The sequence below is a fragment of the Sebastes fasciatus genome, chromosome 4, assembly GCF_043250625.1.
Source record: "Sebastes fasciatus isolate fSebFas1 chromosome 4, fSebFas1.pri, whole genome shotgun sequence".
NCBI lineage: Eukaryota > Metazoa > Chordata > Actinopteri > Perciformes > Sebastidae > Sebastes > Sebastes fasciatus.
The window spans coordinates 12,726,429-12,739,184 of record NC_133798.1 but is presented as its reverse complement, the minus strand read 5'-3'; the positions used below and the strand labels follow the sequence as shown (position 1 = coordinate 12,739,184).

The 12,756-nt window shown below is 37.2% G+C and overlaps 1 protein-coding gene across 1 annotated transcript in view; it reads left to right on the top strand.

Moving 5' to 3' along the window:
• The window catches only part of cpne2 (copine II), a 57,912-nt gene extending 50,438 nt beyond the window's left edge, over positions 1-7,474 (top strand). The window contains exons 15-16 of the mRNA XM_074632086.1: positions 1,475-1,711; positions 6,055-7,474. Coding sequence (XP_074488187.1) covers positions 1,475-1,711; positions 6,055-6,162 — 345 coding nt within the window. The 3' untranslated portion in view covers positions 6,163-7,474. The remainder of the gene's footprint in view (positions 1-1,474; positions 1,712-6,054) is intronic.
• The last annotated feature ends 5,282 nt before the right edge of the window (positions 7,475-12,756 follow it).

Here is a 12,756-nt window from a genome sequence, read left to right as displayed (position 1 = left end):
CATGTTTTCCAGTTTTTACAGACACAAATTTCTGTGTGCCCTTTATGCATACATTATATTCCACTCATTTATTCAGATTTGTCCATTAAGTTGTGGTTAGATTTACAGAAAAAAATCCAACAAGAAACTTCAACACGTATGGATTACAACATGTTACAAGTTATTTCAGTCTCATGCCGAAGCCTGACCCCTTTCCCTTCTGATTCACTGCAACTTATTCACTATTTGTTCATCCTTTCTTTTCTCATCTCTGCTCATCTCTCGTTCATCTGTCGATTAATTTTTTTTCTTTCCATCATTTTTTTTTTTTCAGGACCAGATGGTGTGCTCCGTTATATGAATGGAGCCCAACGTGCTGGAATGCAGAAAAGCTTTCATTCTGGTTTCTATTTTTCTCTCCCTCGTGCAGTGTCGTCCAGCTCTCTCTTCTTCTTGTATCATTTCCTGTCTCCTCTTCACTGTCACTCCTAACACTCTCTGAAATGTCCTTTATTGCTTTTTTTCTGTTTCTCCCATGTCTTGGCCTTTGTCCTAGCCTTCCTTTTTCCGCCTCCACAACTCTACGTCTCTCTGCTTACCACTATTGACAGCATAATCATAATGATTGTAACTGATTGTCCCAGTCTTTATTCTTGATGCAGATTTCTCTTCAAGTGATCTTAGAAAATTCAGGATTTAGAAGTGACATCACATTAAAGCAGCAGTAGGTAGGATTGGAGCAAATATAATAAAAAAAGTTATTTTTATAAAACGGTCACTATATTGTGACAGTAGTGCATGAGACAGGTAATCTGAAAAAATCATGTGCCTCTGTGTCCTCCAGTGCTCCTAATGGCATCTGCAAGATTTCACAGACTGGAGGAAAACAACCAATCAGAGCTGAGCTGGAGCCTGCTGTCTCTGAGCAGCTGTCAATCACTCGTGGACTTCGATCAAACGGTCAAACTAGGCGGCGCTGATCAAATATGAATCAATATTCTGTTACTGTAATGCCTATTTCTCGCATAAAATGTTTTCAGAAACATCTTGTAGTGTACTGTTTAGCTGTAAAATAAGAAAGTTTGTGACTCGGCAGCCATGTTGAGATCAGGTGAGAAAATACCAAGCAACGCCCACCAGCCGGAGCAAGTAGAGAGATTGACCGTTTGATCTGAGTTTGCGAGTGGTTGACAGCTGCCTCCGTTGAATGAACAGCCAATAGGAACGCTCTCTCTCTGAAATGACCTGTGATTGGTCAAAGTCTCCCATTACGGGCTAGATTTTCTAAAGCCTGAAAACAGCTATGAGGAGGTGCAGAAGTCTAGTTTTCTCTCAGAACACTTGAATTACGATATGCTGAAAGGTTATTAAGGAATTTTTGCCCAATGATGCCAAAAACCTTCTGCCTACTGCAGGTTTAAGAGGATTTCTCATTTCTCTTTGTGTCTTCTTTCCCTCATTTCTCCCCTTCCACCATCCCTCTTCCCCTCTGCAGCAGTACTTCAATCTCCTCATTATAACCGACGGTGTCATCAGCGATATGGACGAGACGCGTGACGCCATCGTACAGGCGTCTAAGTTACCCATGTCCATCATCATCATTGGTGTCGGCAACGCAGACTTTGTTGCCATGGAGTTCTTAGATGGAGACGCCAGCGTTTTAAAGTCCAACACTGGAGAGGAGGCTGTTCGGGACATTGTGCAGTTCGTTCCTTTCAGGGATTTCCGAAATGTGAGTATTAGTCTCAGAAAACCAGGGGGAACTTGCATACACTCAAAAAAAACAGAAATAGAACTGCTTCACGTTGTGGTTGATGTTTACTATAACAAGACGATTAAGGATTTAGATTGCTGTCAAGTAGGTTAAGTCATTGACTTCCAAATGCTGTATTTAAATATAAATGTTTTAAGACTTATGGCACTGTGCTATGTATATACATGCACATATGCGGTAAAGTATAGGTACAGGTTCTTTTGCAGTTTGATGGGTGACCTGACCTCCATTGCTTTGAAAGTTTCAATTGCATATCAGTGCTCTGTAACCATTCTTTCATTGAAATGAATGGGGCTAAAACCCCTTAAAACTTGGTTCAGTATTTCTTCATAAATTTAAATACTGATGACTTGATCAGATTTGATTGACAGTAGCCTGGCAACTTAAGCAAACAACCACATAAGTGTTACCAGATTCTGATTCAAGTGTTCCTAAATAGTTATTGGTAAATGCAAGTAAATGGCATGATCTCTTTTCTAGTCCCGTCTGCTGCAAACCAGTGAGAAGAGCTGAGACAAAACAGCACAGACAGAAATCTCTGATGTGAAACAAACAAAACTCACATAACTTTGTTGGACAATTTTGTGTTCATGTAGGATAGTACGTTGATTGAGAAATCCCAGAGGTGAAATCATTGCTGTATCCTTTTCTTAAGTAAATATCAGTGCCACAATTGAAAGTATTTCAATACACAATATTGGCAGTACAATGTACGGTAAAGCTTTATAATAACCATCACTTATAAATTGTAACTTGATAGTTAGTTACTGTTCCAGTGCTCCGTTCGTTGCATGCACGCCATGGATGCGTTCTCGTGCTGCAGAGGGCAGAGCTGGCAAGCTGGCACATGTCTGGAGAGTGAACCGGAGTAACGTTTAATATTTCTTTCCTAATAAAAGTGCTAAAAAACACTTTCATATGACGTTTGTCGGCCTTAAATACAAGGTGCAAATCCTTAGTATCGATACAATCGATTTTTGCATTTCAAATCGATTTTATATCGATATACGTCTCCCGTGAAGGACAACTTGCCGAGTACCTATCAATGTAGCTGGATCGTAGGAATATAAATCGATACATCGATGTAGTAGATGAATCATTACACCCCTAATATATAGTATATAAAATGTTATAATATGTGCAACAATAAACTGTTAAAATAACATAAATTATAGCATTACTAATACTTATTAAACATTATTAATTATCATTTCATTGCTTGTTAACAGTAAAATAACTATTAACTAAGTTTAATTAACTATCAATTTACCATTTATAAATGATGGTATTATAAAGTGTTACCCGATGTACTTACAAGCATAAAACTACAAAACGGACAAAGTTAGCAACAAGATGGTGAACATTTAGCAGCTAAAGAGCCAGATATTTCCCTCAGGAGTTGGTAGAGACCAAAAACAGAGCTAAAAGAAGATTGGCTATTGTATTTACAAATTCATCAGGTGGCAATAAACACATCTCCAAATAAATGCTAATGTTGCTCCATATCGGCTTGATGTGTAAATAGGCAACAGTTTATTAACACGTTCACCATATCAACTTAAAATGTTAAAATATGTCAACGCTGTGTTTACCGCGTGTTTCTGCTTCCCCCAAGTGGCCAAAAAATCTGTTATTGCAGGTTTATGTTTAAAGATTAATTTTAACAGCGCTTTAGTATGCTCATTGGACAGTTTCGCACATTATATTTTTTATACCTAAAAACAGCTACAACAATCAGATAAAATACTCAAGTATGAGTACCTCATTTTTTTTACTGTAGTAAAATACTTGACTAAATAAACTTTGTTACTTTACAGCAGTTGAGTGTCCTCAGTGGAACGGTGTTGAAACACGGATATTTAGAATATAATACACAATCGTCTCTTTACATAGAGAGTTTCTGGTGAATCATCCACAAAGTTTGACAACCGAACAGTTCTCAGTGAAGTTTGACGTCTTTCAGTCACCATTTGCTGAGATGCCACTTCAGCTAATGTTTCGACTTGCCGATGTGATTTGCAGTGTCACTTTGACTCCATCTTAGTTCTGCGGTAGCGACTTTACCTAATGGCACGATGTCATGCTGTCTGACTGTGAATGTGTTACCGAATGGCAGCCTGTTGCTACTCAGATTGTAGCTGCTCACACACACTACACACACACACACAGGGTCTGCTAGATGAGGAGAGCTGCTTGGTTTTCTCAGACCCGACAGAGACACTGTGAGCCTGTGTGTTGATGAGCATACATACAACACATGTAAAAAGGTTTGATGTGTGTGAGTGTCCATACGTGTGTGCTGTAGATTAGCACGAGTCATTAGTGTGTGTGCACATTTATATGCTGTGCACCGGAGGATTCACTTAGTTCATTTTTGTTCATTTTTGTATATTTTTTGTTTGTGTTTGTGTGTGTGTGTGTGGGCTTGTGGTGGGCGAGCTGACTTCCTCTGTAGTGGGAGGAACACAGTGTTTGTTGGCTTCGTTCCAGTTTATCGGTGGGAGGGTGAGAGACAGCAGCAGACATAATGGAGAGGAAGAGGGAGAAATGAAGCTGAGACAGAGAGGAAACGTAATAATGAGAGTGACCTGAAATGATGAGCTCGCTTTTACTATAAATTATTGTCTTTATAAAGTTGGTGGTGATTAGATACTTCAAAAGTTAGTAGCTATTGTTTTAATAGAATGTATTAGCACAAATCACTACTAGGTGGGATCAATAAAATAAATCTGAGAATGAATAGGTTTAACCCTATCCAGATTAATTTCCAGAAGATTAATTTGAGATGCAGCTCAGGACTGTGTGTCAAGTTGTTCTAGTCATAAATCAGAAATAATTAAAATAATAATAAAACATTAAAATAAATTGTTTACGTGTATAAGGGCTAAGAACATTATGATAGAAGTGTATGATGGCCATTCCCATGCTCTATTATGTGTCATAAGTTGTTGCAGCAATTTTTGGGTTGATACCATTTGTTACACAGATTTGGTGCTAAATTTAACAATTTTTTACCACTCAAGAATTGATAAAAATGATCAATAATCCCTCCAGAATACCACATTAAGACACCAAGACCTTGAGGAACACCATAGAAAAAGCCATGCTGTGATTTGGTATCAAAAACTTTTCGGCAATTGGATGACGAGTGCTTCTGTTCTTGAAACTGCTTAGAAACCCCCTTATTGTCAATATAGCTGGGAAAGCCATCCATCCTCTTAATGTCCTAGGTCTCTAGTTTTTAGTTGTAAAGTTTCATGAGGCTGTGATTATCCTAGAGGTCACAACAGGTCCTTCTATACAGTGATGTCAAGTTTCAAGAAATGGTCTCACTTTTTGAAATGGCTACTATGGGGACTAACATCATCACTGATGAGTACAATCGGGCTCATTGCATCTATTAGAGTCTCAGCTTTACAGTGATACCCAATTTATGTAATTCAAAGACTGTTTAGGGACCCCAGTATGCAGAAATATTCAAATACACCATTTTTAGAATCGGCAAAAATAACACATTTGTACCGCATTTTGCCCCAAACTGTATGGGCTTATCATAAAGTGGGCATGTCTGTAAAGGGGAGACTCGTGGGTACCCAAAGAATCCCTTTTCATTCACATATCTTGAGGTCAGAGGTCAAGGGACCCCATTGAATATTGCCATGCCAGTTTTCCCTTTGCCAAAATTTAGCATAGTTTTGTGAGTTATTTACCGTTCTTCCCAAGAAAGCTAACATGACGTGGTTGGTACCAATGGATTCCTTAGGTTTTCTAGTTTCATATGATACATTCACTCTAGCTCTAAAACCGACCCTGCTACAGCCTTTTAAAAAAAAGTAAAGTCGGCCAAGGGCGCTGGCGCCCTTAAGGAGGTTAAATACAAGAGGTTAAATAAGATTTAAAACATTCAACAGAGTTTGCTGATTTGACTCCCAGAAGGAGACTGTTCTCCCGACTACCTGACTACTCAGTAGTAAAGTTCATACTCCTTCCTGACTGTCAAAGACTAAAAAACTTGTGCAAGTTGGTGGAAACTATCTTTATGTATTCCTTTAATTGGATATACAGTAAGGGGCCGACAGTACACAAGCATATGCGGAAAAGAATGTCTATAAACAACACTACTACAGAAGACGTCACACAACCATCAGCAAGCACTGGACGTGTAAATATAAGGGCTAGTCTGAAAAAGTCAGAGCCAAAACAGACCACAATCACCAGTACTCTAACCTTTTTTTCAGCCTTCATTTTACTCTGTGTTTCTGTAGAAATTAATGTGCTCTCTTGCTCGTTTTCTCTCTTAGGCACCCAAGGAGACCCTCGCCAAGTCGGTCCTAGCCGAGCTGCCTCAACAGGTCACCCAGTACTTTAAGCAACGGAATCTACCGCCCGCCAACACAGCACCGAAGTGAGACACCCCAAACACAGAAGCCCAAACGCTGTACAATAGCTCAACAAAACCTCTCTTCTCGTTAATGGCAAACAATACAGAATGAGAGTGCGTATATCAGCTGTGAACAAAATGAGTTGTGGACAAAAAAAAAAAATCAAACATAGAAGACATCCTTGCCATTTTATTTGCAAAGTTGTTACTGGTTAACGAATGTTTGGTCAGTATCCAGTGTGAATCAGAAGTGATATTATCTGTTTCTTAAAGCTTCCCAGCACACAGAACCATGGTGATAATGTCTAAAGGACCTTGCATGTCTACAGTGATGGCAGGTGTCTCCAAATTATATGGATATTTATGAATATGCAGGCAAAACACTGGCCTTTTTTTCTTTCTTTTTTTTTCGAGAAATTAAAAATATCTTGATTTATCAGGATGTATTTTTTTTGCTTTTTGCATGTGTGTGTCTTGTGATTGATACCATGTGATACATACAACTCCTTGGTGTAGAGTCCCTTCTAAGCTGAAATATATCAGCGGTTGAATCCCCTCCTGTTGTCGTAAGGCTCTTTTTCCGGTCGCGGATCAGATGGAGGCTGTTTGCTTTTGTGCTCACGTGTGGCAGACTCACAAACTGAACCTGAACAGAGCACTATTTCTTCACCCCTGCTCCGTCGTCAGGGGGGAGGATTTACAGTAATTTAGAAGTTCTGATCACCCCAGTCGTCCGAGAGGCAGGTTTTAATGCTCCGCTGCTTATTTGATTCAAGAGGACAGAATCAGAGGAGGACGAGGCCGTAGTGGCAGCTGTAGCACTAACACAGGATAGATGTGGGATACTGTGTGAACTCATTAGGCTGTTAAATATGGGGCCATTTTGCTAGCTTTTGCAAAATCCTTGTATTTCTTATGACTTCAGTTCATCCTGCATGTTGCCAATATCTACTCACTGTTTACAAACTGATGATCACAGATGCATGTTTGTCATTTTTCCAATGATGTATTTATCAGATTTTGTAAATAATTTAATGAGATGCTGTTGAAAGGGAAGGAAGTGTGTCAGAGAAGGCTGTTACCGTCAGAGTTTTAATGATTGGAAGCAGAGGAGGAGTTTCTGATATGCATATATATCGAATGTATATTTATATGACGCTGTTCTTGTTCTGATAAGCCAATGTTTCTGACATGTTTTTAATGTACTTTTTATGCAGTGCTGAATTGTGTACTTAAACTACTACTATGTGTATTGCTGTGCATCTTTGTACTAAATGTGTTGCTATTAATTTTTTTAAGTTGTGTCTATGTCTCAGGTTAATAAACTGAAGGAAATGTCACGTTCTCTTCGTCTCTGTGGATATAAGAGCAGCACACCACAAAGATACGCAACAAAACCACAAAGAGAATCAGAAAAACTTTATTGTCTGTTGCAGAGCAATGGAAATTTATCTTTGACGTGGCTCACACAGATGCAAAAAAAAGTGCAAGTGCAGAGTACTGATTCCTTCACAGCTTGTTTATCATGACCCCCTGAGACATTCTTGCAGAAATCCTCAAATGTCAAAAGTTGTTGATACAAAATCAAAGCATAGATTTTTCTGTGGTGTTCCTCGAGATCTTGGTGTCTTAATGTGGTATTTGGAGGGATTATTAATCATTTTGATCAATTCTTGAGTGGTAAAAAATTGTTAAACTTAACACCAAATCTGTTTAACAAATGGTATCAACCCAAAAATTGCTGGAACAACTTAAGAGACATAATAGAGCACGGGGATGTCCATCACACACTTCTATCATAATGTTCTAAACCCTTATACAATTTACCATTCATTTTAAATAATTCATTCATTCATGTTTAGTTCTGATTTATGACTAGAACAACTTGACACACAGTGCTGAACTGCATCTCAAATTAATCTTCAGGTTCCCAGCTTTCAGGTGATGTACACCACTTCTATGTGACATATACTGTTGACCTGCTATCTCCCCCCTAAAAGACCCCCTGTACCTCCCTAAAAAAGACAAAACCGGGTCTATTGTAGGTCTCAGGCAGTTGGTCTTGTAACCCAGGCCACAATGATCATCAGGACAGCATACGCTAGTCCTGCTGCTGAACGGCAAAAGTCTAACTCTGATAAAAGAGTAAAAACACAATATAACGTTGTCAAATATCGTAACAGCATTTACTTTTATAAGCCCACAGATGTTGCTAGAGTAGCCCTGCTCACTGCAATGGCAGTAGATATTTGTGTGTATCGTTAGTCTTTTGAAGAACCAAACCTTAAATTTGAGTCACACACAAACACATTTTGACTTATTTAACAAATTTGCCTTCCTAAAATTATGACCCCCACCCCCTCTTATAAAGGGTTATAAGAGAATGAAAGGCTGTGACAAAACTCAGTTGAATCAGATCTACGTTTAACTCCACACTGTCATTTTTGCTTGGACTGCGATAATGAATTTCAACCTGCTGCTACCAGTTGAACACACTGAACAGAGTGAATTCAGCTTACACAAAACGTGGCATCAAAGAAACTCTTAAAAGTTTCAAAGAGAAAAATTCAGTCCAGATTTCAGCCTCGTAATACTTACATCCCTCAACTTGTTGGCCAGTTTGTTGAGTTCTTAGTGCCCCGTCTTTGGCACAAACCACCTTGAACATACTGTAATAATTGCCAGATTGAAATAAAATGTGGTTGTGGAAAGATTTTCATCTAAAATGCTTTTGTTTGGTACGCCTTAAATCCTGAACTCATATTTTCTTTATGTATGTTTGTTATATTATTTGTTGTCATAGCAACTCCTTTCACAGTTACACCAGTGATACTGAGCTTCATCTGTCGGTTAAACCGAGAAACACACTGCTAGTTTAATGATGTCAGTGAACTGTCCGAAGGCAAACTGAAATGCTTGTTACTGGCCGAAGATTTAACATTATCTTCCAGTCTCATCATCACTCTGTTTACAAAGACTTGGAGTCACTCTCATACCTTGAGCAACAGACATTTTCTCCACTAAAGAGGATTTCAAAAATTGCACTGCTTAGGTTGTTTAATGACACTGACAGACTTCAGTATATATTGATATCATCTCACCTTGACTACCACCCTGGTTTTCTATCTCAATCAGTTACTGAGCTCAGCTTCAGATGAAATATTCTCCTGCCAAGGTTTTAATGAGGACTGAATACACATCCCAGAATCCAATTACCTAAATTAGTTTTGATCTAGTCCAATTTTACACATTCATTTTATGGCCCATGTAGGTCTGGCTCTGAACCACATCTCAGATCTTTTAACCCCCAACAACCTGGCAGACCCATCCAGGTCTGTACTATGACTTTTTATGACGTATTACTATGACCGTTTTTTTTTATTTTCATAATCCTTTGTCATTGGCTCCAACAATTTCAAAACAATTTTGATTATAAAGACTGGCAAAATCTTTTGTAATATTAACTTCCAAATATTTAAATTGATCTGAGACTTTGAATGGGAAGCAGTTAAGAGATTGCTTATCCCCCAGAGGAACAGGATACTTTTATTAATGTTAAGTTTATAACCTGATATTCTTCCAAACCTACTTAAAGTATTCATTATCACTGGAATAGACTTGGAGGGGTTTGAAATATATAATAATAAATCATCCACGTTTAACGAGACTTTATGCTCGTAGTCTGCTCTAACAATACAACTGTATAATGTTGATGCTCTCAGGGAGAAACCAAATCCAAACTTTGACAAGGCTGAGAAGAGGTAATCCCACTCAACCCTGTCAAAGGACTTTTCCGCATCCAAAGTTATAAGTACTTCCGGTTGAACACTGGAGCCGGGTGAGTATGTAAGGGATGATGTACAGCGAGCCGGTCATTGTTGTGAAAGAATCCCTGACAGGGGGATGCTGCACCTCATCGCCCTGAAGGGGATTATTTCACAACAATGACCCTCATTTTTTTTCAACATACTATACTATGATTTTTTTTCAACATACTATACTATGACATTTTTTAGAAATACTATACTATGACTTTTTTATTTTTCGACATACTATACAATCACTTTTTTTAATTCTTCGACATAGTATACTATGACTTTTTTCAACATACTATACTATGACTTTTTTACGTTTTGAAATACCATACTATGACTTTTTTCGACATACAATACTATGACTTTTTTTCATAAAATGTTTCAACATGCTATAATATTACTTTTATTCATGACATTTTTCGACATACTATACTATGGCTTTTTTTCGACATACTTTATCATGAGTTTTTCATTTTTCGACATACTATACTATGACTTTTTTAATTATTTATTTTTTTCCGACATATTATACTCCGACTTTTTTTGACATACGACACTGTAACTTTTTTTTTACTTTTCGACATTCTATAATATAACTTTTTTTCGGCATACTATACTATGACTTTTTTTTGACACTATACTATGGATTTTTTATTTTTTTTATGACATACTACACTATGACTGTTTATGACATACTATACTATCACTTTTTATAACATGCATACTATGACTTTTTAAAAAAAATGTATGACATACTATACTATGTCTTCTTTCGACATCCCATACTATGACTTTTTTCAACATACTATACTATGGCATTTTTTGACATATTGTAATATGACTTTTTATAACATGTATACTATTATTTTTTTTAATTTTTCACAACATACTATACTATGACTTTTTTATTACATACTGTACTATGACTTTTTATAACATGCATACTATGACTTTTTAGAATTGTTTATGACATACCATGCTATGAATTTTTTATGGCATACTATACCATGACTATACTTTATAATAGGACTTTTTTTCACATAACATACCAACTTGTTTTGTTTTTTTTACTTTTCATGATATACTATATTGATTTTCTTTTCCTTTTTTATGACACACTATACTATGATTTTTTATTTTTTTTTATGACATACTATGCTATGACTATTTATGACATATTGCTATGATTTTTTTTCCCATTTTTGTTATGTTATACTGAGTTTTTTTTATACTATACAGATTTTATATGGATTTTTTCCTTTTTATGACATACTATACTGTCTTTTTTATGATACTGTATTATGACTTTTTATGTGCAGTATACTATGACTGTTTTATGAAATATTATACTATGACTTCTTGCCTATGCCCTGGCGACAGCGACTGCCAGAGGCATTATGTTTTCAGGTTGTGTGCCTGTCCGTGCATCTGTCTATCCGTACAATCGTCCCATTTTTGTGAACATGATATCTCAGTAATGCCTAGAGTGAATTTTTTTTTTATTGGTGTGTTCAAAGGTTAAGGTCACTGTTACCTCACGCCCATCCCACTCTTATGAAAGCGATATCTCAGGAACGCCTGGAGGGAATTGTTTTACATCTGGCTCAAACATCCACCTGGACTTAAGGATGAACTGATTAGAATTTGGTGGTCAAAGGTCACCTCACAAAACATGTTTTTGGCAATAGCTCAAGAATTCATATGCAAATTATGACAATTTTACACAAGTCTAATAGGATAAAATGATGAAGGATGACATTTTTGACAGACATGGATGTAAACTGCAATTTGATTGGTTGGCGGAGGCATACAGCTGTGAGGCGGTAATTCTAATTTTGTCTTTTTTTCAGGATGAATTGTAATAACTTTGGTGATCCTCTGACCTTTCATTTACTGTCCTCATCAGGTACATTTTTTAATGTGTCCAGTACTGTGTTTTTCTGACCATGCTAACACACTAAACCTTGGGAGCAAGGGAACTCTAACAATTTTACACAACTGCATTTGTTAAAACAATTGTCTTATGTGACTCCAGTGGAAGATACATGAAATCTGAGAAATTGGGGCTGAAAACTACAAATTTGAAAATGAAAAAAATCTGGAGGTGTGGAGTTAGAGAGAAGTGTGTTGACCAGACCTCTGTAGCCATGGGGGTCATCTCTGCTTGAGGCCAGCGGTTACTGGCATAATACACCTGAAATGTCGGCTGTCGGGTTGCATTGTGGGTAATGTAGGTGCCTGGTTTTGAAAAGGAAGAATGCATGTCTTTGTATATATGTCTCTGGTTTTGCTGCATCAAATTAACTGTCAATCATGAGTCTGACAATGTAACAGGAGTGTAATGCTAAATCAGTCAAGTATTTAAAAAAAAAATAATAATTATACATTACCATATTTTAAATTGGAAGGACCGTAATATGATTGCAATAAAGATTTTATGACCATTATATAAATTTTGCTTTTTTCTTGTGAAATACTGCACACTTTTACCTCTTCAGGCTTTCGTTCCTTGAAAATGAAACAACTTGAAAAGGAAGAGTCATTCTTTGGTACTAATTATTCATAATGCATGTCCACACGCCATACCTGTGATGAGTGGTGAAAAATAACTGTTGAGAACCACTGACCTAAGGTAGTGGTGCCTAGTGAGTACTAGAACCCAAAAAAGGCTGAATTAATGCAGTATATACTATTTCCAATCCATAATTGGTCCCTGATAGAAAAAAAGAAGTTTCACTAGTTTATACTAGCTCTTTGCCTCTCTGTCACACACACACACACACACACACACACACACACACACACAG